General features: G+C 41.1%; 1 protein-coding gene across 2 annotated transcripts; it reads left to right on the top strand.

The window, feature by feature from the left end:
- On the top strand, window positions 1-24,877 carry EIF4H (eukaryotic translation initiation factor 4H). Of its 2 annotated transcripts, XM_037814548.1 has the most exons (7): window positions 1-148; window positions 16,755-16,942; window positions 18,902-18,966; window positions 19,050-19,146; window positions 19,479-19,538; window positions 22,392-22,529; window positions 22,841-24,877. In XM_037814548.1, the coding sequence occupies exons 1-7, from the start codon at window positions 90-92 to the stop codon at window positions 22,978-22,980; spliced, it is 747 nt and encodes a 248-aa protein (XP_037670476.1). In that variant the 5' UTR covers window positions 1-89; the 3' UTR covers window positions 22,981-24,877. The 2 variants fall into 2 exon arrangements, with proteins under 2 accessions (XP_037670476.1, XP_037670477.1); XM_037814549.1 differs by lacking the exon at window positions 19,479-19,538.
- The last annotated feature ends 1,673 nt before the right edge of the window (window positions 24,878-26,550 follow it).

Raw genomic sequence — 26,550 nt, 5'->3', positions numbered from 1 at the left:
AGCGGACAGCCCCGGCGGCGGGGCGGGGGGAGTTATATTACCGGGTCCTTCCTCGCTCACCCTGGTTCCTCTCGGAGCGGAGACGGCAAATGGCGGACTTCGATACCTACGACGATCGGGCCTACAGCAGCTTCGGCGGCGGCAGAGGGTGAGGCGGGCGTGCACGGGGCCCAGCTGGCCGCGGGGGCCGGGCGGAGTTGGGGTCGGCGGCCTCCCCGCGCCCATCCGGGGCGGTGAGGACTAGGGGCCCGCGGAGGCCTGGGAGAGGCGCTTGGAGGGCCAGGGCCTGGAAATGGCGCGCTCGGAGAGGGGGCGGCGGCGGTTAGGCTGCGGGGTCTTGCTTGCGGGTGGATCTCTCCCTCTGCCTCCCGCCGACGACAACGCGTCGTCTTCCTCCTGCCACGGCCGCGAGGCCAGGCTGCGGCGGCGCTGAGGGTCCGGGAAAACAGGCTCCCGCTTCCAACCCCACCTGCCAGTACGTACAGCAGGGCCAGCGTGGGGCTCTGCTGCAGCGCGGGGGTGGGAGGTCGCGGCCTCCTGTTGTCCACCTGCCCTGCAGGCGCCCTGGCCCTCTTCGCCATGAGGCCAGAAAGCTGTGTAAAGTCGGAGGCCCAAAGGGGCGATTTCCTTCCCTTCACGAGTGAGCCATAGTTGGCCGCTTCAACCCGGGATTGGCCCGATTCACTGCAGGCGGGGGTTGGGGGGCTACCAACGAAAACAAACGCATCGGAGCCTCTTTTTTGGGTCTTACGGGACAAAGTGCCTTAATGACAGATACGACTTGCTTGCTGGCAGAAAAATTTTTTTCTCCTTAGTTTCCCGTTCCGACCTGGAGAACGAATCGCTTAGCGTCTTTCTGATTCTGGTCAAAGCAAAAGACTATGTACGATTGAAACACTTTGTTTAAAAGACAAGTTCTTGGCTGGTGAGTAAAAAGCTCATGCCAGGAACCTGCACTGGATTTTTTTTTTAATGCAAGTTAACCTCATAAAAGAATTTAGAAGATAAGTTATAAACATCTTGCTTTTGTCAAGGGCACACTTTAGCCTTTGTAATGGAAACAGACTGTATTGCTTTCCCAGGATAACACTACAATAAAATAGCACCTACGGAGGTGCTCAGTCGCCTGGGTTACAGTCCCCAAAAGTGTCTTTGTTTGGTGAAGAATGATCATTTTTAATACCATGGTTAGGGAATGGTTCAAACAAAGGCTTGTTTTGGTGCGGGAGTGTAAGCGGTATTATTCGTGACACTAGAACGTGAACGCTGGGGAGGCGGAGCCACCCGTTAATTTCAAAGAATATTTTATTTGCTAATAAAAAAGAAATAGATGTCGGATGACATGTAGAATTATTGCCTTTGGGGTAGGTTTCTAGTCATCAAATTTGTACTTCAATCATCTTGAAACTAATGACTAGGTTTTTTTCTCCTGGTTTCAAAAATATTCAGAAGTACCCAGAAACTCTTCTCAGCTTAAGCAGAGTGGGATTCAATTTAAGCAGATTCAAGGGCTTTTAGTTGCAGTGGGACTGTACAGTAAGATGATCAATATTATACTGAGCCTAGGAATTTTTTTTCTTTAATTCTGCCTTTAGACAATCAAATTTGCGAGTCCTTCTAGTGACTTAAAAGTGTCCAAGTTAGACTTTCGGTGCAGGTCACATGTTGACAGTTGGCAGTGTCTTACTTATCAATAATAAAATCCCTTTAAGATGCTATTCGTTTCAGGTATCAAAAGGCAACTGAAAATGTTAGTCATTTGCCCAGATGTGCTCCAAAAACTTAATGAGACTAGTAGCTAGCACCCCATGTCTCCTGAGCTCCCTAATGTGTAGTCCCTTTGACTGTTAAGCATCTTCTGACCCCCTTGGAATTTTCCATTTGACTTCATGTTCATGTAAAAGTACAAAGAAAGTATTTCTCAGTTTATAAAAGTGATTTTTGGTGGTGATGGTGGTGATTTTATACAGTGTCTGAAGTGGTTCAGTTAACTTCACAGAAGACCAGACATGAAGTAGTGTGTGTATGAAAAAGTTTTCATATCATAGTCATTTTTTAATTTGAAGAAATCGGGAATTACCCATTATTGTGAGCTCTGAAATTTGGCAATATGGTGTCATAGTTGAGCAGATACCCTTCAATTAATAATTTCAGTTATTTGGGTTATGTTCACATCAACAGACATCCCAGTGCTTAAGCATTATAGCACATTGCCATCTGCAGCTTGACCTCGTATTGCTTTGGTACTTTTCTAAGATTCCTTCCCCCTAATCTAAAACTCCTTAGACTAGGTAAGAGGTCTCAACTCTAAGCCACTTGGGTGATGGGTGAAAGGAATAGTTGGTTTTAAATGTACAATTCTAGTCTGAACATTTAGTTTTAATTCATAATTGGAACATTCCCTGTAAGTTTATTTTGTAATTGTTGAATAACCAGAGCAGCTGTCAGGAAGCAATATTGAATGTCTTAAGGAGTTACAGTTACTTTATTTTCCAAGCTTATATACTTAAAGGTATGTTCAATGTCCCAGCAGTCAAAGAGAGAACCAAGGATTTAGTTGATACTCAAAAAGCAAATCAAAACAAAATTCCAAATTATCGGAAGTTGATTGTACTAGATCTTGAATGTACTTTGTTTTGCAGTTTACTAACTTTTCTTAAATTCCAGTTTTTCAGTTGTCATTGTTGGTAAAGTGGGGAGTAGTAATTGATTTTACTTTTCTAATTTCATCAGAGTATTGTGAGTGCTTAACCAAAACCATCAATCTGACAGCTAGATTGGAATTTAGAGGTAGCAAAAGAGTTGAGATTGCTAAAAATCGGTAGAACTACAAACTTAGACATCCTTTATCAAATTTGTTAGGGGGTTGTAGAATTCTGACTTTTGAGTCTTGTGGGACTGGTGCCTGCCGTCTCTGCCATACTCCACCTTCCAGTTTCTAGATTCCCCTCGGAACCCAAGGGAGAGCTGGGCAGGTGCACATTACCTGCCTCTTTGCCTTTTATCATTTGTAGACTTGGTTAGACTACCAGATAAGTGTGATTGCATGATTTTGATAGAACTTAATGACCATTGTAACATCTGTCTTCTTTTTATAGGTTGCTTTTCCTTGGTTCTTTGACGTTTTCCCCATGGCATGATTATTAATACTTTCCATCTTGGTCAGGACTGGGACCTTCTGACTGAGCTCTGGTGTACTGAAACTCCCCTTAAAACATGGTGCCCATCAGTTTGATGTACCAAGCCCTCTGTCATGGGACTTGCCCTTATGAAGCCTGTTACTGCAAGGGAGAGGCTAGACTTGCATGTAATTGTGCCTGAGAGTCTCTCCCTGAGTACCTCTTTGTTGCTCAGATGTGGCTCTCTCTCTCTCTAACTGAGCCACTTCGGCAGGTGAACTCCCTGCCCTCCCCTCATGTGGGACCTGACTCTCAGGGGTGTAAATCTCCCTGGCAACACAGGATATGATTCCCACGGATGAATCTGGACCCGGCATTGTGGGATTAAGAATATCTTCTTGACCAAAAGGGGGATACGAAATGAAACGAAATAAAGTTTCAGTGGCTGGGAGATTTCATATGGAGTCAAGAGATCACTCTGGTGGACATTCTTATACACTATATAGATAACACCTCTTAGGTTTTAATGTACTGGAATAGCTAGAAGTAAATACCTGAAACTATCAAACTCCAACCCAGTAGTCTGGATTCTTGAAGACGATTTTATAACAGTGTAGTTTACAAGAGGCGACAGTGTGATTGTGAAAACCTTAGGGATCGCATTCCCTTTATCTAGTGTATGGATGGATGAGTAATTTTTGTGAACAAAAATTAAATGAATAATAGAGATGGAAGGGATGGGTTGTTTCGGATGTTCTTGTGTTTTTCTTATTTTTATTTATTTATTTGTGTGTTTATTTTTGGAGCAATGAAAATGTTCAGAAATTTATTTTGGTGATGAATGCACAACTATATGATGGTTCTGGGAACTGAATAATTGATTGTACACTGGATGTTTGTAGGGTATGTGGCTATATCACAATAAAACAAAAAACAAACAAGCAGAAAAAAACATGGTGCCTCCAGCAAGTGCTGTACCCCAGTCAGGATCAACTGGAGTCATGATCTTTGTTGTTCTGCACACTAAGCTTCTATTAATTAATGTCATTTTCAGTTTTGGAGCCTTTTAGTAACTTCTCTTCAACTGAAAAAGCCTCTAAGCCTTTTCTATGATCAAACTCAAACTTTTTTATCTTAGAACCTGTTCACATTCTTAAAAATTAAGAACCCCAAAGAGCTTTTTTGTGGATTATATCTAGTTATATTTACCTTATTAGAAATTAAAACTGAGAACGTTAAAAAAAATTCATAATTCATTTTAAAATAACCATAATAAACCATTACATGGTAATATAACATTTTATGAAAAATAATTATTTTCCAAAACAAACAAGTTTAGTAATAATAGTGTCATTGTTTTATATTTTTGCAAACTTTTTGCTGTCTGGCTTTATAGAAAACAGCTGGTTTCTCATACCTCCTTCTCCATTCACTCTTGTGATATATTATTGTTAAGCTGACATACATGAAGAAAATCTGGCCTTATACAGATACGTAGTTTGGAGAGGGAGGAGTGTTTTAATAGCCTTTCAGATAATTGTGGCCATTCTTTGTTGGTACTACACTAAAACCCAACCAGTGGTACTTTCTTTAAAGGCTAATTGTAATGTGGAATCTGAAACCTTACCAATGAATTTTTCCTTCTCTGTTACATTAAAATTGATTGTTTTTATCTTGCAAGTTGAATGGATCCTTTGCCCATAGCTTGATTTTGTAACGTAGTGCTTTGGTCATTTGGAAAATATTGGTTCACTGAGTTATGCAGATCTTCCAAACATCGATAGATTTCATTATACAGTGTCAAAAGTCATATGCATTAATATCATCAGCAATTTAATCAGAAAAGCCTTTGACTATTGAGGCTGTCAAGCTTATGCTTGTGGGTAGAAGTTTTCGGTTATTCTAATTTTTGTTTAAAAGCTTGAATTTTGTCATTTGGCAACAAATATTGTTAGTTGTTTCCTTTGAAGGAAAAGGCTCACTTCATTCATTTTGAAGAAAATGTCTACCTCATACCCAAGTCTGAATAAGCACAGTCTGTTAGTCCTTTCAGATAAAAATGGTGTTTGGTGGAAAGAGCGACTAGGTCAACTTACAGCTCAGTTGCACAAGTGCTTTTCCTGGAGGCAGCCGTCATACTTCTGCAGGCAGTAGGAGTGATTTATGTGTTCTACCCATGTTTTAACATGGAATATTGAAAAACCATGTATTTAGAGGTCAAGATTTAGTAAGATTTAATAGTTTGTACTGTCTTGTCAAGGACATTGTTAATCCAAGCTGGCTTTTAATACCATGAGTGAGTGCCTGGTGGTGGTGAATACAATGAGTAATAGTACAGTTTGGTGCCACTGCTTTGATTCCTGCTAGGCCATTTGCAAGATGAGCACAGGTTTTTGTTCTTCCTGCTAAATCGGAAATATTGTGAGCTGCCTAGGAACCATATCTTAAGGCATCAACAAAGTAGAGCCTATAAAGGGAAGAGTTGTATAGTCAACCCCAGTGTAAGCCATCACCCAGTTTTGTCTTTGTTTGTTTTTACATTTTTTTATTGTGAAACATAACATACATACAAAAAAGTGATAGCATTCCAAGTAGAATTTAACAAGGAGTTATGTAGGGAATTTCAAAGAATGTTCCACAGTTTGTTATTTCCTTATTGAGAAATAGATATACAGAAAGGTCAGTTTTAACTTTATAAACATTTTCCTCTTCCTGTCACGTCTGTCTCTCTCATTCTTGCGACAGGGTGGTAGGAGCAGCTAGAATATTTTAAAGCCAATCCCAGCCATCTTGTCTTTCTTTCTTAAATACTTGTGGTATTTTGAATGTATAGTATTCAAAAGTTTGAATTCAGTTTTGAGTTTTTTATCAACAGTTTCTTAAAGGGGCCACTCCTTTCATCCGTACCTCTTCACTCCACTCCCCCTCCCAACATCTGATTATTTTAAAGCAAATCTTAGGTGTCATCGTCTTAACATAACAGTCTAGCCAATATTTCAGTTTCTGCAACTGGTTTGAAAATTTTATTATTCACGTGATTTGTTTGAATCAAAACCAGACTGGTTTGCATTTTTCTGACAGCCATGTAAGGTTTAATAAATTAAAGTTGATTAGGTATGAACAAACATAGTAGGTATGAAAATGTTCTTCCTTGCGTGTGTGTGTTTTATTATAAGTAACTTAGGGGATTTTTTATGTATTTTCAAATGTTAAGAAGAGAGGGGCTATTAGCTATGATCCAAGTCCCTTTGAATTTTTTAATAAATATGTGTGGTTATAAGTTATTTGTGGATCATATCAAATCCAACAAATGAAAATGTGAAGTATCGTTTAAAATCACGTGGAGCTGATAGTATCTGGAATCCCAAATAGTGAGCATTCTATTTTAGAAAGGAGAACTCTTGGCCTATAAAGTTCAAAACAAATCCACAGAAATAGCTTATACCATAGTTTAAAGACAAGCATAGCTGACAGTATTCTTTCCTTATAAAGTCATTAAATTAATAACCTGTTTGTTTTCATTAATGTATGGGAATCCACAATCTTAGTACATTCTAATAAATGCCTTTTTCCTGGTAAGAGAAGTTACCTTAAAGCACTATGTCCAAAAAGTCCTCATCTTCACTATTCATCTAAAAGAAAGTTTTTAAATTGCCCATTGTGTCCTATTTGTAGACCATGGAATCAATTTAGTAGGTCCTGGCAAGCCTTTTTTTTTTTTTTTTTTTCCCCTGATGAAATAGAATAGAGTATGCATTATATATAGTAAGAATTTGTACTCTTGGGCAAGATTTTTGTTTATTGTTTGTGTTATTGGCACACATACATGATACACACACACACACGTGTTAAGTCATGGTGTAAGACGTACTTCTTACTGTTCGGCGCAGCCAACAATTTTTTTTAATATTTAAGCACCTAGTTTGGGGTGAGTCATCTAAATATGTGAAATGCTCTCCTGTATTTTACATTTTTCCCAAATAAGAGTACTCTTATTAGTGACAAAAGTTATTTGTAATCTTGTAGTAGTTGCTAGGTCTATATGACTCTTCTTTCTGCCCTCCCTCTCTGCCTCCCTTCCTTCCTTCCTTTAATAAACAGTTTCCGTACCTGGTAAGTACTAGATAGTACAGCAGCTCTGGAGATACAGCAGTGAACAAGACAGAATTCCTGCCTTCCTGTAACCCACATTTTACATGTTAGAACTACTGAATATTTCCCTGCAAGGCTTTTAATATGTTAGAGATGTGGTTGGATTATTAAGATGTCATTCACTGCAGTTAACAGGAAAGAGCTCCTTGAAATAGGGATCATTGAAGAATTCACCATGGAAACTATCCTGTCCCCAGTGTTTACCAGCAATGTCCAGAGGATTTCATGTACGTCCACTAGTAATGACAGTTATCAAGATCAAGGGATTTAACTTTGAACGCTGGTTGATGATGCATATACTGGGAAGAGAGAGCTTTACTTGGAAATAAAGTGCCTGTAATTCAAGTTGTATTGCACTGGTTTTTAAAAGCCTAAGCTACACTTAAATGCAGTGTGGGGACTGGATGGGATCTTAGAACAATAAAAGGACGTTAGGTGAAAACTAGGAAAATCTAAAGAAACTACTGACTTTGATTAATGATACGGTATCACTATTGGTTCATTAATTGTAACAAATAGGCCATACAAATGTAAGATGTTAATAGGGAAAACCAGAGTGAGAGTGGGTATGTGGGAACTCTAACTTTCTGTGAATCTAAAAATATTCTGAAAAATAAAGCTAGCTATTGACAGTTTACAAACCTAAGCTAATCTTGCCCACATAACGGGGGGCAGCAGGCAGGCTAAAAAAAAACATATAGTTATTTGGTTTTACATAATAAACATTTCGATTTATTTTTGTGGTCAAGTTTGCATTTTTATTGTATAAAATGGTTTTTATGCAGTACAGATTTCACCTTTGAGAGTTTATCCTTTTTTTGATTATTGTCTAGAAACCAAGTGGTTACAATTTGACTATCACTTCTTTCTTTTTTTTTTTTTTAAAGCACATCTACTTCAGGTTTATGTTGTGTTACCCAATGAAGTGGTTGTTATTTCCAGACTCAGTACTAGTTTGTGGCTGTGCCATAATGCCATTCTGATTTGGGTGTGTGATGAGACTTTACCCTGGAAGCTGGTGGGATAAGAACATGCATTATTAAGACCATCTTTGTTTTTATTTGCCAGGTCTCCCAACTGCACATTAAGGATGTCTTCTTCATCTTCTGGTCACTTGCTGGAAAATCTCTTGTGCAATAGGGACATTATTGAAATTAATATAAGAGAAGGAATAAAACCGTATGAAAGATTCAACTGTTTTGTAGTTTAAAGCCAAAATTCAACTTTATATGTGTATGACTTTTATCTCTTTCTCCGTCTTCTTGTTAAAAGATACGTAAATTTCAAAGTAATGGAGTAGAGAAGAAAGAAGAAAGACATGTTTATATGTACCTAAATTGCAAATTTGCAGTGTCTTGTGTAACCAGATATCCACAGGGGTCTCCCGTTCCTTAAGCTCTAGATAGGATTGCCCAAACCTCCATTCCACACCCTCTTGAAGGTTTAATGCCCTCCCCAAAATTTCTGTGAATTCTGGAGGAACTTAAATTTTAGTGATCACTTTGCTCAAAAAAAAGGCTAATCCAGCTGAAGATTTGCAGGAGATGGAGGTGGTGGAAGGTTTACATAAGAGCAACGCGGACAGCCTCAATTTTGATTCCAAGAAATCCTTCTTCAAGAGCTCTCCACCCCCACCCCAACCTCTTTCCATCTCACTAGTACTTCTTTGTGCTACGTCCTCCCCTCTTACCTCCTCTCCTGCCTTAATCCATCTGCCCTTCCCGTTGAAGCCCCAATTTGGCTTTCTCCTACTCCCCTAGAACTGAGCTCCTAGTCCATTTTGCATATCCAAACTTAACTGATCCAAAGGGACTTTCATTTACCAGGATCCAACCTCAGTAGAGAGCCATTGTGGTATTAAATAGTAATATTTATTTCTTGTAAAACAGCTGCAAAGCATTCTAATTTTAAGTCAGTCATGCTTCTTGTTTTAACTTAGGTTTAGTGATGTATGACTTCCAACTATATTGACAAGCTCAGAGAAGCTTCATTTTTAAGTAAAATATGTTTTATTTTTTTTTTTAAAAAAAAAAAGCATCCCTACTGGATTTTGTCTTTTTTGCTTAACTGCATTTTATTCTTATAAAGGCACTTTTATTGTGATGTTATATAGGATCAGTTTATAGTTTGTAGGAGCGAGCATAAAATTTTAAGAGTGGCAGAGTGTAACAGTGCTTGAATTCTGTATAGTTTCTAATGTACCTAGAAATTTTTACAGTAAAATCTTTTCCACAAAACACTCTGTTTAGCAGGAGTCCTTCATTTTGTTGTCATCTTTTATACTTTGGAAATAAGTCTTGAATTCTTAATTTCCTATTTCATCTACTTATTGGATGCCAGCCTTAATAACGTCTACTCTTTCTTTTTCTTTGATTACTTTTTTTTTTGTATTCAGCCTGCCTCTAGTCTCCTTTCACTCCTACATTATCTTTGCCAATTCACGTTATCAGCTTGTCAAGAGGTCAGTGTTTCCCTGTCTGCTGTCTGGAAAGTGGAGTCCAAGTTCTTGTTGCTGTGCAGTTTGGCAGTACCGCAATTATTCATTTGTCTCCTGGATTTTCCACAGTCCTTTGCTTGTGGTGGAATTCCTCTTTTCTAGATGCCTTGTCCTCTTTGGTGGAATTATCAGCTCCTTGAGAGCATTAATTGGGTCTTAGGTTTGTGCCCTCTATAGTACTATGCTCTGTGATACATAGGCATTGAAATGTTTGGTTGATGTGAGTGAAGAATAGGGATTAGTCCGTAAAGGTTTTTGGTCATACTTGGAGTTGAAAGTTGGGTTCCTTCAGATTGATAATTGGTTTCCTAAATTACTAAGGGTTTGTCTTAGTCTCCAGGCTGCTATGACAAATGCCACACAATGTGTTGGCTTAAACAACGGGAATTTATTGGCTCATAGTTTCGGAGGCCGAAGGCTGGTTTCCTCCCAGGATTTGGTAGTATTACAGCTAGCTGACAGTCCTTGACTTTCAGTCACATGGTGACGTCCCCTCCTTTTCTCTTCTGGGTTCCTCTGACTTCTCCCTTGTAGCCTTTTATGTCTCAGTTTCTTCTGTTTATAAAAGGAGTCCAGTAATCTGGATTAAGGCCCACCCACGTTCAGTTGGGCCACACCTAAAGTACAAATAACATCTTCAGAGGGTCCTATTTACAATGGGTTTGCACCCCCAGGAATGCAAATTAAGATTAAGAACACGTCTAAATTGGGGTGCATAATTCAGTCCACCACAGGGTGTAATCTACTACTGTAAAGCTTTTATGTATTGTTTTAAAACTCAGTAGACCGTCCCCAAGGAACAGTAAGAGGCAGTAATGAGGAAGGATGGTCATTGCTCAGTGGTGGGGAGGGAGACAGCCTCGGAGTTTTATAGCACAGACCCTGACTTTGTTGCCGGTTCTGAAGTGGGGGGGGGTGGTCTGAGGCAGGAGGGCCATTCCCCCGAACCCAGTGTTCCCTTTAACTGTTCCTGTTACACGTTCACTGGCTGCCAGTCCATGGCTCAGGCAGGAACTGCAGAGCCTCAGGCGTTGTTCACTTCTACCCAGGAGTACTGGAGGTTTGTTATTAGACATTCATATGGCACACCGTCTTTATGAAGTACTTTTATGGTCACTTTTAAACATCTTCATAAAATAAAAGGTTTTACGCATTTATAAAATAACAGATGTTCCCCACCCCATCAAAGTGGCAGAGTGAGATGCTTCAGGGCTCCACCCCCCCACCCATAGAAACTTTGAACAACCGGCCGGAACTAGCAGAAAAAGCTAAAGGACTGCAGCAGGACATACACCGAATCAAGGAAAAGGCATCTAAAAGCAGTAGGATCTCCTGGTGCCCTGGCCGGCCCCTCCCCTAACAACTGTCCCCTGCTCTCCCAGTGTGGATCCCTGGTCCGGTTCCAGAGGGAGCAGAATAGCCCTCATGCTCATATTGGGAGTATATATGTCTTGACAGTGGCCTGAGGGACTTACTGTCCCAGAACTTGCCCTGCCTGTAGAAGGTGGCCCACGGAACTCGCCTACAGAATGCTGTGGGCGAGCATCGAGTCATGCTGCTGGGGCAGGGGGCTGCTGGCTGTAGGACTCAGTGCCCAGGACCATGAGGAAACTGTTTCCTAGGGAAGAGGGGACCTTCAGAACCGTGTAAACGGGAATTACAAGGTGCATGAGCAGAAAGGTTCAGGAAGTTCCCTACACTTTGTTCTGGAGCTATTCTCCAGACTTGTGATGGATAAGCCTTGAAGAAGAACACTCATACAAGTCAGTCTGCAAGGACTGGGAAGGTGTTTTATGTTTTTTTGTTGTTGTTTTTTGTGTGTCTGCGGTTTTGTTTTTGGTGGTTGTTTTTTGTTTTTGGTTAGCTCCTGACAGTCAAGAAAAACTGTCATAATACTAGCTGGATGCAAACTGAAAACAGATGCCTCAGAGTCTAAATTTCAGTTTTCAACAAAAGGTTACAAAACATACAAGAAGTGATGGCCTAGGTAGAGGAGATTAAAGCATTAGAAACTGATGAGAATCAGCCCTGGTACATACCAGACAAAAGGCTTAAAAGAATGGTCCTAAATATACTCAGAAGAACTGAAGGATGTCAGGAAAAGCATAGATGAACACAAAGAGAAGCCAAGAGTATGCACACGCAGTTCTCCCTCCAGTTAGGAGGTGTGATCCTCTCTTGTACAATCAAGAGATGAAGGAAGTTTGCTAAAGCTGCTGAAATGCAATATATCAGAAGTGGACTGGCTTTTAACAATGGGGATTTGTTAGGTTACAAATTAAAATTCTAAGGCCATGAAAAATGTCCAGATTAAGGCATCAGCAAGAGGATACCTTCTCTGAAGAAAAGCTGCTGGTGTCCAGGGTTCCTCGGTCATGTGGCCGGTGTCTGTTGGTCTTTCTTTCCTGGGTTTTCTTTCAGGTTCAAGCTCTTTCAGTTCCCATGGGTCCTTTCTTGCTTCTCCGGGGCGTTTCTCTTTCTAAACTCTCTCCAAATGTCTCTGCCCTTTATCCTCTCATAGAGGACTCCAGCAAGAGGATTAAGACCCGTCTTGAATTGGGTGGGTCACATCTCATTTGAAACAACCTAATCAAAAGGTCCTACTCACAATAGATCTGCCCCCCACAGGGATGTATTAAAAGAACATGGCGTTTTCTGGAGTACATAACAGCTTCAAACCAGCACAGGAAGGAAACTGTTCTCACAACCAGGCATGTTCATGTCTTGCCTGTTTTTCCTTTCCTTTGTAAGATACTAGATATTTTTAAACAACAGTTTAAGTTTTTCAGTGTGTACCCACATTTATTATTGGGTTTGATGTTAAAGGAAACAAAATTTTATTACCATTTTCTTGGAACTAAACGCTAATAAAGATGAGAAAATCTTAACAATACAAGTATGATATGGAGTCATGGAGGTGATTTCTAGAAATGAAGGGATATGATCTGAAACCAATGTGTTTAGCAAGCAGAGACTGCTAATTGTTTCCCAGTATCCATTCTTCCTTTCTTCTCTCCCCACCCAAATACATTTTAGCTAGAATATATACAGCCTTTGGCTAATGTGGTGTAAACAGAAGGACTCAGGAGTGTCCTTAAAGGCAGAGCACATGCCCTTTTATCCCTTTCCTCTTTCCTGCTGTCTGGAATGTGGACATGATGCTGGAGATTCAGCAGTTATATGGTGGAAGGCTGCATGCTGAGGATGACAGAGCAACAGGAAAGAAGCATGGTTCTTCACACCATGATGGGGGCACTTGGAAATAAACTATCTTATGTCACAAAAAATAATAACAAGAACACTGAGGCACGGAGGTCCTACACCACGTGTGCAAATGTGTCAGACGAGTCTTTTCTCCCCGTGTGTGCACAGACCTGTTTCAGAAAGTGCTTTCATGTAGCACAGCTTCTTTGTTTAGATGTCATAGGAATTTTAGTTGAAAGAGATTTCTGACATTGAATTTTTTGATTGGTGAGTATGAAGGGTTATCATTTTATATGTATATGCACTCTGGAGTTTGTCTTATTCACCTTTGCCTGGCACACAGTGGGATACTTCATACATGTTGGGGTGGGTAAATTGACGTCTCCCTATATGGCCCCCGTCTCACTACTTGAGGAATAGCCAAAAAATGCATGATAAAATGCTTCATAAAAGCTCTAAAGCCAACTTGATCAGGTCTGATCATACTTGGGGCTGTTTGGATAATTACTGAAAAGTGTGGAGTATTAGGCTGCTGGCACTTTTGTGAGGCTAGGGTGAATTGAACCACACCTGGTGGGCTGGGTTTATCTGCGCTCCAGAATTACATCACCAGTTAGCTGTTAGGTGCTTCCTCTGGATATTCAGCTAACTGGTCAAATTTCGCTTCCCTAAAACAAAGCCAGAGCCAGCTCCTTCTGCTACTGTGCTCCCAGTGCCCCCACACTTACCAGCATCCACCTAGGCGGCATCTGTGTCCTCATCAGTCAGGCTCGCCTTGTTCCCGTTACACAGTGAGAGGCCCCGTCTGACCCTCTCTTTGCAGTCCTACTTCTGACATCCCACTTTCAAAGCCTTCCTGCTGCTCCCTTCTCCTGGGTCACCAGACAGACCCCTGCCAAATTGATCCTTTTCTCTTCATTCTCAATACTTACCTTAAATTTTTTAAAATGAGACATTTTTAAAAATCACTGTAGCTTTTTGCTTTTTTACATGCACACACATACCTACATTTGTAATTATACATGTTTTGCATGTGCCGCTCAGTTGTGAGCTGCTCATGGACAAGGGACTTTTCCATCAGGTCTTTAATAAATGTTGAATAGGTGAATTTAAAGTGTTTTTTGTTTTTTGTTTTTTTTTTAACTCTAATTCATCTTCTATGGTTTGACCATCTTCTGCGTGTTTCTGTTAAATTTTGTATATTCAGTATCTAGTCCTAATGAGTATCTTATTGAAAATATCTTAGGTTTTACAGTGTGGAGAGAGAAAAAAGTAGAGTAGTGTTGGAAAGGGTATTGAAATGCAAAATAAAATAAGTCACTGAACTGTTGGGAGGTTGGGAGAAGTGGGAGCAAGTAGGATGCAACTCACTTGTAAACCTATTTCCCTGGTGTTCCTTGAACAGAACGTAGGGCTTCCTACCGGGGAGTAGCAGAATTCTGAATTATTGAACTTAAGAAATTTTAGCCACCTAAGAGCCATCGTGGCTCGGTTCTTCTGCTTTAGAAAAATGTTTTTAAGATTATTTTCTTGTCAGATATTTAAGATATCTGGAATTTATTCTCAAGGAAGGTGTGTGGTTTCCTTCACATTTCTAGCAGTATGCAGATTACTTTCCAAGGCTGGTTTTAGTGATAATTCCCTGAAAGGAGGATGACTTTGAGCAGATCTTTGCTCCAAGGGAATGTGTTTGTTTTAAATGCCCCTTAAAAAAAGAAACAACTCCCTTTAATTTTTTTTTTTTCTCCTGGGTTTTCCATGTCTCCAGAGTTTTATTTTGAAATTCAAACTTACAGTGAACACTTGCCACGCTTGCTTTATCCCTGTATATACATATCTGCATACATATGCTTTATGCTGAATCATTTGAACATAAATGTTGGCTGCCTCAACACTTTTCGTAACGCCTTTAAGTTTTTCCTGAAAACATAGGCATTCTATAACTATAAAACCAGTATAACTCCTGAGAAATTTAACATTGATACAATAATTTCTATATATACCATATTCCAATTTCCCTGGCTGCCTTAGTAATGTCTTTTATAGCTGTTTTTTCATTCCAGGATCTAAATTGCATGTAGCAATGAGTGGTCCTGTTTTTTTGTTGTTGTTGTTTTATTTTTTATTTATTTTTTTCTTTTCTGTCTTTCATGACCTCAATATATTTGAAAAATCCAAGCCAAATTCAGGAGGCGCATGATGTAAATTTGCCCCATCATTAGCAGTACTAAGTTCAGTCACCTAGTTAAGGTGGTGACTGCCAGATGGCTCCATTTGAGAAGGAATTTTTCCCTATTTGCAATTAATAATAATCTGTGAGGTGATAATTTGAGATCACGTGAATATCTTGTTCCCCCAAAACCACTTACTCCATGATTTTAGCAGTCATCGATGAGCCTTGCGGAGTAGTGAGTTTCTAACCACACAATTCCTTCTTGTGTTAGCTGACATCCTGCCACTAGCGTAAAGAGGCGCTCCCCTCCCATTGACTTTGAAGTCTGTGTCAAATGTATTTTTAGTCTCAGGTCGTTGGTGGAGGTGAGGATGGCTCTGGCTGTCCTGCACACCTGCACTGTGTGAAGCACCTGTGTTGATCATTTCTCTATAGCTCAAGTTCTGTGTTGTAGTTACCCAACTTTACAAATGAGTTAAATAAAGCTTAGAGAAGTTGAGTCACTCCTCAGTGTTCTATGGCTAATAAGTAGTAGAGGTGAGCTTTCAACCAGTACCTCTACGAGTTAGCAGTGATGTGCTAGAATTGCTACTTTTTAGCTATGTGGTCATGGACAGGAAAACAACTCTGAGGAATAGGTGAGGAAAGGACATTGAGGTTTAAATGAATTAGTTATATGCACCGTACATTGAGGACCCAGTGAAGTAGTCTGTGGAGACTGGTATGTAAAAGGTACTTGCTACTCAAAATCTAAAATTTTTATTAAAGCATCTTTATTATCCAGAATCAGAAAATAACAGTAATTGTATTGGGAATGTGGTAAAAATTTGGCAGCTTCAATAACCCTTCAAATAAATAGGATGAGTTGATTTCTGTATTTCTTTTTAGTCTGGGGTGTGAGGGAATGTATTTGTTTTGGTTTTAGGATATAAACATTGTGGATTCTGATTCTAAGTGAATAGGAGAGAACCAGTTGTCTTAGGACATTAGGTTTGGATTTTGTTTTTCCAGAGAACAAGTTAATTTAAATACATTCTGCATTTTGGTGGGCATTTGTTTTGCCAAAAAAGGTGCCTTTTTACTGGGACTGTATAACTTGGCAAAAACTGGAGTGGCCAGTGACTGTTACTAAAAGTACAAATATAAAAATGTTCTCACGTGGGAGAACAAATGAATGTCAGCCATGCAGAGTGTTGAAAAGGGGGTGGTATTTGGGAAAAAAAACATAATCAAAGCAAGCTTCCATTAAATATAACAAAGGCAATATACCAGTTAAATGTGTGTGAGGGGGGATATAAGGGAGGGATATGGGATTCTTGGTAATGGTGTTTTCTGTCCTTACTAATATATTGTATTGTATGACACTTCAAAAAAAAAAAAGTGCTTTTTTTTAAAATGATATTTCTTTTGTCTTTCTTATTTCTCGAAATTTCTAGAAATCTTTCTAATTTCAAGAAAATGTTATTATACATAATCGGAAAATAAATTAGAGCGCAGCGTCTCACCTGAGATGCCAGCTAATGCGGCTAAGGGGAAGACAGTCTTCCTTGTCCCCTGTTCTGGGGACAGGCACACAGGCAGACTCGGAACCCTCTGTTTCCCCTCCTAGGTCCCGCGGCAGTGCTGGTGGCCATGGTTCCCGAAGCCAGAAGGAGCTGCCCACAGAGCCCCCCTACACAGCCTATGTAGGAAATCTACCTTTTAACACAGTCCAGGGCGACATCGACGCTATCTTTAAGGATCTCAGCATAAGGAGTGTACGGCTAGTCAGAGACAAAGACACAGACAAATTTAAAGGTGAGTGTGAGTGGATTTGTATTATATATTAGGTCAAAGAACCGAGATGTGTTAGTGAACCAGAGGGCTCTAATGATGGAAGGATTTAAATATTTGCTGGAATAAACATATGCTTTTTACCTCTGAGATCTTCAGTTCTGCTTGGGAAAAAATGTTGTACACATATCTAGTTTGTAGAAATAGGTGGCACATGCCCAAGTAGATATTGTGTGTGTCTGACCTATGTAGCAGTCCCTTCTCAGCTGGGAAAGGAGTTACCAGGAGAGAAATAAACAGATAAAACTGAGGACTTCTGAAACTTCTGAAGGAGCAGCTTTCCTGGTGGGCTTACCTTCTAATATATATTTTATATATTTATATATATATATATATATATATATATATATATATAGTTTTCCTGTAATCCAGTTATATATTATAAACTCCTAAAGATAGCCTAATAAATGTTCATGACTTTAGGGTATTTGTGTTTTGGGGAGTGAGGTGGCTCAGATTTCAGATGCAGTTAGAGCATCTGTAGGTTGGTCTCTTTAGGGAGCTTGAGCAGAAGAGTGAGAATGAAGGATAAGTGAGTAAGCATAGCATCCTGCTTTCAAGGTGCCCTTAAGGGACCTGTGCCCAGCATTTAAGTGCAGGCTGCATGGTACAAGGACATTTGATTTAACAATTTGTCCAAAGACACATCTGTGAAAAAGTAGAGTTGACCTATGGTGGGGAGATGTACAAGAAACAGAGAAGGTATTGCTGATCAGAGTGGTTTTGTAGGTGGTGGTCTTATCTCATTGAAAGTTTTTTGACTTTAGAACCTGAAGCCATGTGTGGCAAATGATCAAATTATGGAAACCATGTTTCAGCTAAGCTTATGAAGGGAAGTCAGTCCTGTCCACTCTGCCCAGCACACAGTTACGACTGTGTGGGTGAACGCAGCCTTTGGGCTGGATTAGTAGCAGCAGGTTTTGGAGTTTGCCTCCTTGAGGATCGTTTTTAGTTTAAGCAGCCCTGGAGTGTGGCTCTGAGTGGATGATGGGGATGTTGTTGCCTCTTTGAACTTGGGGGTGGTTTTCTCAGTTACTCTCAACATTGAATCCACTTAGGCAAGAAAGTTAGACGTGGGTGTGGGGATGACCCTTCAAGGCAGTACTTTAAGTACTTAAATAAATGCTGAACAGGGGAGAAACAGGAAATGTTTGCACCCAGGAGGGAAGATAGGAGTACCTAACCCAGATTTAGAGTCTAGAAGGGTTTACTGTAGGAAAGGCCCACAAAACTGAGGTTTGAGGCTGAGTACCCGGAAAAGGAAGGGGCATGGGCAAGAGTGTTCCAGGTAGAGGGAACAGCTTATTCAGAGCTTAAAGGTGACAGAGAAGGTGAAGTTTCTTCTGCCGAGAATACTCTTTTCCCTCCCCTGCTTACAAGCCTACATCTCAGGTTGTCGGTAGCATGCGCTTGGATCTCGGCCATCTGCCTTGTCATTAATAACCAATGGAAGATGCCCCTGTTGCCGAGGATATATTTTTTAGCTTTGTAAAGTGAATTTTGTATCTACTGACTGAGTAATAATAGGTACTTTCAGCATTTTAGATTTAAAAGCTATTCTTAAAGCTTCAGTTAGGTTACATTACATAGTCATTTGGAAGTCAAATCTTAAGAGCTCTGCAGTGACCCAAGAAAGGTTTCAATATAATGGTAAAGCATAAGAAAGCGTTATGGAAACACAGCTGCTGTTTCAGTGCCTTTTGTTTAGCACTTTCTACCTGAAGGCGTATAATTGACAGGAAGGAATATCAGTGAAATAGTAGTTATTGAAAAGCAAAATATGCTCTTTCAGGCTCTACCAGTCTACTGTTAAGTAGACTCAACAAAAATGGTAGTTCTGATGTGGAATATGGATATATATCCCACCGTATTTTTAACCACAAATTACTTGAAGAAATTGGGGGTTTGTTTTCTCTCTTACAGGATTCTGCTACGTAGAATTTGATGAGGTGGATTCCCTTAAGGAAGCTTTGACATATGATGGTGCAGTAAGTATCTTCAGCTTTTTTTCTGTTGAGTTAGCAGTTGAGATTTTTCTTCCCAACTTAACCCTGTTTCCTCTTTCTCATAGCTGTTGGGTGATCGGTCACTGCGTGTGGATATCGCAGAAGGCAGAAAACAAGATAAAGGTGGCTTTGGATTCAGGAAAGGTGGACCAGACGACAGAGGTGATTAGTTCTTCTAAAACTTGCTGTATGTCCGCAGATGACAACTCTTGAAAGTTACTAGTATAACGCTGTCTCATAGGTCTGGTAGGTTTTTGTGAGCTTTAAAAATATAATATACGAGGATAATATAAAATCTTAGAAAGAATGGATGATGCTTCTGCAGGCCTGGGATTTTTTTTTTTTTTTTTTTTCCCCTGTTGGCAGCAAAAACTCTTATAATGATTTCATTGAACTTCCCATCACATGAGTTGTACATCTTCCAAATGAAATGTTCCATGTTTGCAGCAAGGTGATGACACAACCTCAACTTTATCTTTTTTGTGTATCCTCAGGAATGGGTGGCTCTCGAGAATCTAGAGGTGGATGGGATTCCCGGGATGACTTCAATTCCGGTATCAGTATTTAAAGTATCACCTCTTATCTTTCCCAGGGGCCTTGCTGCTCTTGTCCGTCCCTTGTGAGTAGCCCATCTGGCCGGACTACTCCTTTAGTTCCTTTCACAGATGAAACTTTCCTAAAAGGCGCCCGGGCATGCACGTAAGCCTCTCCTAGGACCTCAGCGTTTGGGCCAGGACTTGAGAGACACTGCCTGGGCAAGTAGGGCGGGTCTTCCTCCTGCTGTCCCCTCGCCTTAGCCTCCCAGGCCTTGTGTTCATGGGCCTTCTCTCGGTCTTTCTCAGAATCTAGTCCAGGGAGACTCCTTAGTGGTCATTCTGTGTACTGCACACATAATGCTGTTGTTTCTAGAAATATACAGAGGTTCCAGGCATTTACAAAAAGCCTCATAACTGTGATTCCTGGTGGCCTGTTTTGTTTTTTTTTTTTTTAATTGAGGTGGGAAGGGATCCGTATCCGTCATTAGCGGGCATGATCCTCATTATCGTTCCTTTTCGTAAGCAGCCAGGGCTGACCAGTAGGCGCCTCCTGTCTCAACTCAAGAGCTCAGTTCAGTTAGGATGCCAGACCTATGCTTTTTAAGGACTGATCTCCTAAGCATTTGTTTGTCTCTTCAGCATTTTTTTTATTATAAAAGTAATATGTATCAGACTTTGAAAGGTATCACTTTTATGTATGTATGTTATATTCCACAATTTAAAAAATGAAAAAAAAACTTGTATATATGGTAAAAAAAAAAAGTGTCAGATGTTACAGAAAAGGTAAAACAAGTCTGTTTCCTTTCCGCAAACTTGAGGATACTCTGTCTTCTTAACCCCTCTACACTGCAACACCCTCTCACCCCCATCAGAATAAACCTAACAGTGTAAAATAATTGGTGAGTATGGGGAAGACTGGTGTGAGTCTAAAATTTTTTAAAAACCATTTCCAGTACTGCTTTAACTGAACAGTAACTAAATTATCTGTTGAATAATTTAATTCCTAAAAGCCCTATAACCAATCAGAAATAAGCTTATTCATAAAATTACAGTATAATCCAGTAAGCCTGTAATTTTATGTATAAACTAGTCTCTGATTGAACCATGCAACAAATGTCTTCTCAAAGGCAGTCCAAGTACTGTAGTGATTCAGTGAGGATCGGCCTTTGACCTGCCGTGTCTGGATTCTCTGGCGCTATGGCACAGTGTGCTCGCGGCTCAGGAACCCGTGGGAGTTACCTTAGTAACTGACACCTTTCTCCTTTCGGCTTGGCCTGGGCTTTGATTCTCAAGCGGAAACACACAGCAAACATAGCCCTTGTCGAACCTTGCTTTTCCCTCGTAATCTCCCCATTATTGGTTTTGAAATGAGGCTGTCACTTGATATGAATGTACACTGATGTTTTCCCTCTGCTGTCCTGTTCCTTGGACAAAGTAACAGTTGTGTTTATTTGCCTTGACAGTGAGTGTGAGCTTACTTGTTTTATGCTAAACGCTGGTGGTAGAAAATTATTTAATCTCATTGAAGGGGAGTAACTTTACTTCCATACTCACATAGAAAGATGCACTTCACAGTTTAGATACTAGTCTGGGGTAATTGCTGGGTTAAATGTTTGAATACTAATTAAGTTTGTTAATGAACTGTATATGCCGTCGTTGTAAACAGACTTTGTATCTTGTACTTGACTCTATACATCCCAGTGTTTTCTCCCCCAAAGCAGCACCCCTATTGGTCTAACCCTTACTTGTCTTATTAAAATTGATACCGTCCAACTCAGTCTCTGCACTGGGTTCCGTCCTGTCCTGTGTGTCCTTGGTGCCCTTTGCAAAGTTGAACGTGCTCCCACTAGAGATACGTGGACCTCAGTCTCAGGGGCTTCTGCTCGAAGATGAGTTTTTCATGAGCTTTGAACGTGGGCGCCATCCCTGGAGTGAGTAAAAGTCACTTTGGGGAGCTTGAACAAAGGGACAAGCTCCTTTAATTACACTCTTATTTCTTATGTTTATTTTTACTGAACGTTAACTCTAATGGGCTATACTATTAAAAGGTTAATTTTCCATGAAAGACTTTCACTTAAATGTAATAAAACTAAAGCCTAAGTTTCTTAAAATCATTGAGAAAATATTCTTCCTTCTCCACACCCTATGAGAATTACAACTGATTCTTGATATTTCTAAATGAGATGCAATTTAATTCTGTTTGTAACTGTTTTAACAGATACACAAATTAATGGGAAAAGTAAAAAACCCTTTGCACATAGGTGGTACAGATTGGGTCTCTCCAGCAGGTCCCCCTCTGTGAAGGGAGTGGACTTCACTTGGATAACTGCTTTGTTTGCCACACAGGTGCTTTGATTTTAGAATGATCCACAGCCGAAAAGCAGCAGAAACGGGAAAATGGGGAGTGTCACCCAGAGGTGACTTTGTATTTTTATTTTGTCTTCATATCTAGCTTTTCCTTATGATTTTGTGTTCTAAATACTTCTAAAACTCAGGTTTATCTTTTTCAATAACTGTATAGATACATGCTAGAAAACAGTAAAACCTACTTAGAGGATTTCTGTTTTGTTTAAAGCAATATTAGAACAAACGTTTATGGTGTTTTTCACTTTTCCCACAGGCTAAGAATTTAAACAGCAGCTCGTTTTATTTTTCTCTCCTAAGTTTCTGACTCTCTCTTTTTTTAAGTCTATTAGCATTCTAATTACCCAGCAGATTCACCTTTGGATTTTGTTTGCAATCCACTTTATTTTGGAAAAAACCTCAGATACTGGACAAACGAAAGAGCTGAAAAGAAATTAAACTCAGAGACAGTTCCCAGCCATTGAGGCAGTAGTTTAAAAATAATTCGGGGTCGTCTTCCTTCTTCAGGCTTCAGGGATGACTTCTTGGGAGGCAGGGGAGGGAGTCGCCCGGGTGACCGGCGAGCAGGCCCTCCAATGGGGAGTCGGTTTAGAGACGGCCCGCCCCTTCGCGGATCCAACATGGATTTCAGAGAACCGACAGAAGGTACGGTGACAGCTTGTAAATGGCGTGTCTCTTTTCACGATACGCCGATTACACGCCCCATGAAAAATCTGCCGCCTTATACCACCTGCAATTGTAGATTGCCCCCGAAGTGGTTAAATACCAAGTTTACCTTTGTTAGAGTATTTGGTGATGGAATGGTAGTTGTAGTTCTTCAAGGCCGTAAAATTTTAGAAAATGGGCTGGGTCAACATTTTTGAGATCAACATTTTTGCCTGGGTGGGGAACAGGGACCTAGTTCTTTATACCCCGTTTTACACACCGTGTTATACACCGTGTTTTTTCTCCTGCAGAGGAAAGAGCACAGAGACCACGACTCCAGCTGAAACCTCGGACAGTTGCAACGCCCCTCAATCAAGTAGCCAATCCCAACTCTGCGATCTTCGGGGGAGCCCGACCCAGAGAGGAAGTCGTCCACAAAGAGCAAGAATGAGCTGGCGGCGGGAGGGCGCGGGGTGGGGGGTAGGAGGAGCCCGCAGCCCGGTTAGCCCCGGGCCAGGCCGGCGTCCTGCAGTTACCATTCCCGCACCTGACCTGTGTCCTCCTTTCTCACAACGGAAACACAGAGCTTGTGAGTGCATGTCAGCTGTTAACAAGTGGTTTTTAGTACATTCTTGGCTTCGCTGTATCTATCTGTAGTGCCTGTTTTGTGCTTTTTTTTTTTTTTTCCTACTGCCCTTTCCCCGTTTTTCCTTCTGTCCTTTTTCCTTACTGCTCCTTATTTTCCACACAGCACATGGATTCTCTGGAGGAACCAAGGCACTCAGCACATGGGCAGTTCTTTGGGTGGAGGTGCTGCTTCATTTTTCTCGTTTGCTTTCTCTGTTACTTTAGACCCACTGCCCAGGCGCCAGTCATTTCCTTTGATTTTCCTCAGTGCTTCTCTTCGGATCTGCATGTTGAGTTCTGTATTGCTGTGGCTTCCAAGAAAAAACCAGAGACGAAGTCACTGACAAATTAAATAGCAGCTTGTTTTTATTCAGCTGTGATTACAGAATTTGAGGCACTTTGTTGTCAAAACAACGATAAAATATCTATTGATACCTTGCAAATTCTGTCATCTACCCATTTATAGGTAATCCTGTCTCCATTACCTCCTCCCCAAATGGATTATTTGAGCAGCATAGGCTCACCCTGCAAACAGAAAACCTAAAAGAAGAGTCTGGGGAAATGTTGGCGGGGAGCTCACATAGAAGAGAAATCAAATGCACTGATGTGTTGACGTTTTTTATTAGAACTCTTTTGAGACCATGTCCAGACTAGTTAACTCCTTTCACCAGGTGTGTCACAGGGCTCTTCGATCTGGCTTAGATGCAGCAGGTAGCCGTCTCCTTTCGTTTCCGCTGGGAAAGCGTGCTTTGCAGGATTGAGCGGTGCTGGTGGAGTTGTGCGGGGCTCCCATGAAAGCACTGACCCTGCTTTTTGCAAGCCCCTGTTGTCTGTGTATTTTGCATCTCCCCCTTGTGTCTGTCTCTTCCCCAGTGCAAGTGACAGTGAGGCACTGTGCTTCCTACCGTCCCTTATGTGTATAGTGAAAATGGGCCTAGAATCTGGCACTTTATTTCACTTGATGTATTTAAAATTTTACTATGCAGAGCTATCAGGAACCTTTAAAATAGTTTGTAGGTGGCTCTGGATGATGATATTTGCTGCTGTGTCTTTGGGGCAAGGCTTATTGTTCCCAGGTACAGAGTTTAGCCCTTACCTGGGGATAAGGGACCGGGCAGTCAATTTTGAGTTTGAACCACCTACATGTGAACAAATTAAAAATTTATTTTAACACCCAAGTCCCAGCCTGTCTGTGGGGAACAGTTCAGGGCCCACTTGCAGCTGGCCAAGCTGGAGAGGCTGGCTGGGGCCGAGAGGCCTCTCCAGGGGCCGAGGGCCGAGGGCCGAGCGGCTGCTGCTTGTGCAGCGCTGGGTGTGTAGAAAGCTAACTGCTAACCTGTCGTCCTTGCCCTCTCACTGTCTTTTTATCACAAGGGCTCAGCAATTCACAGAACTCGCACTCCTTTCTTTCCCTCCACCTGTCTTTTCTGCTTCTGAGATAAGAACCATTTGTGTAACACCAATACTTAATTTAAGAAAGACATGCATTATGTGGTTGTAATCAAACCTGATGCTTTCAGATGACCGACTTACATCTTCAATGTGGAAAAGATTTAAGAACAAAACAAATTCATCTAAAACTTCTGGGCAACCCAGTTGACTTTTAAATGTAAGAATGGTATTCCAAACACTTAACACATGCAGCTATATGACAGAAAGTAAATCTATGGATATGGTATTTTGTGAATGATCTTTTAAATAAAAGAAAACCTTACATAATATTTAATGGTTGTCTTTATTTTTCTAGTTTTTTGTTTTTTTTTTTTTTTTTTTTTTTTTTTTGCTGTTCATGTAATTCAGTCAGTTTTAAATTTGGGAAGCTGTGTCCAAATTTAGAAGAGTGTACTGTAGTTGCAGTGGGAAAAGTATCTTGCTTTTCAAAGTTAGATTAGTGAGAAATTATTTTAAAAGCTAGTGATTAGAAATAGGTTGCCATAACCAGACAGAAACCTTACGGTCCAGCAGTAGTTTTTGGTTCACTAAAGAAATGCCATTTTTTCCTTCAAAATGGAGGAAATCAAGTACTTCCGTAATGTGCCCCTGCCTTTCCTAACAGCTGTTTCTAAAGACAGTCCAGGTGTTCTCCCCTGCCGTGAAGGCTGCTGCTTCGGGGCAGGCAGAGCACATTGTCAGGGAAGGGCTGCGGTGTCGTTTGCCACTTGATTTGTTTTTCTAACCCATTTCTGTAGGCAAACGAAGAAGAGCCCAGTGGGATTGCTTTGAGGAATGTTTGGGAGAGACCCAGCTGTCGGGGAGGGTGGTGGTAGAGGCCAGGCCCAGGCAGAACTTCACCTGAGGGCGGCGCCATTGGGTCATGAGGCGAGGGCCTTATTTTGCAAAGTAGGATGGGAGGGGCGTGCTGTCGCCAGCGCCTGGAGTAACTGCTTCCACTGTTCCCCAGCCAGGAATGCCTTGCAGAGAGGGCTGGAAGCCTGATGGTATTTTTTCTGGAGGGGGGAAATCCCAAGGTCTAAAAAGCTATTCCCCTCTAAGTTGTGGAATTGGGACTTGTTTTCTGTTTTCCTGGGACAGGTTAGGCAGACTCTTTGCAGGGTTCCTTTGGATTCCATCTTGGAGGGCCTGTGGAATGTAAAATGTAAAACTAGGCCTTCCAGCAGTCGAGAGGATTTCTTAGGGCTGCAGTGAAGCTCTTGTGCAGCCGTCCCTTCACCACCCTCTAGTTGGCGCTCTAGTTGCACAGCGGTTGCTTCTCACACGCACCTGGCCCCCAGGTCCTTGGGCAGGTAAGTATTTACAGAAAGCGTGTAGGTACCTCCCTCCACTTGCTAGTGACCGAATCAAAGGAGGGTGTCTTGTTCCCAAGTAAGCACGTGAACGAATAGGGTCGTTCTCATGCGTTTGCCCCAACTTTGTGTCCGAGAATGGAACAGGTAGTTGATACCAGATTTCTCTCTGCCACTCTAGAACTGACTTCAGAGAAACCAAATCGAAGGTGTGCCAAGATAAAGGGCTCAAGTTCCTAAAGAATGTTCTTACCACTGGAGTCCATTTGTCAGGAGCCAGGTAGTTTCTCCAAGGCCAGCCTGGTTCTTGGTGACACTTTTGATCGTGTGATTCTGTGCTAAAGACAGAGTTGGATCCCAGGTCCCTGGGGTGGGGTGGCTGGGTCTCCATAGCTGTTTTCTAGAAACCTGGGTTTCCCCTCGTGACTCAAAATTGTATTTCTTCATAGATGCATTGGTGGGCAGAGGGCCTGTGGATGTTTGGTTGAGGGAGGAAGGTGTTGAGATTATCTAGTGTCCACTTTTAATTCTTGACTTTCTGGGATAGCCTGGTTTTCTCAGTGAAGCAGATTACTTAATGTTGAGTTTAACTCCAGACTTGAATTTCTAAAGCCACTGTGGCTTTAGGGACTCTATGGAGACAGCATTTC

Source organism: Choloepus didactylus, chromosome 21 (genome assembly GCF_015220235.1).
Source record: "Choloepus didactylus isolate mChoDid1 chromosome 21, mChoDid1.pri, whole genome shotgun sequence".
Lineage (NCBI taxonomy): Eukaryota > Metazoa > Chordata > Mammalia > Pilosa > Megalonychidae > Choloepus > Choloepus didactylus.
This window is presented reverse-complemented; position numbering and strand designations above follow the sequence as displayed.

Coding starts and splice junctions, on each gene's coding strand:
- EIF4H (XM_037814548.1), top strand. CDS start 90: ATGGCGGACTTCGATACCTACGACGATCGGGCCTACAGCAGCTTCGGC. Junction 19,539..22,391: donor CCGGGATGACTTCAATTCCG/GTATCAGTATTT, acceptor TTCCTTCTTCAG/GCTTCAGGGATGACTTCTTG. Junction 22,530..22,840: donor TTTCAGAGAACCGACAGAAG/GTACGGTGACAG, acceptor TTTCTCCTGCAG/AGGAAAGAGCACAGAGACCA.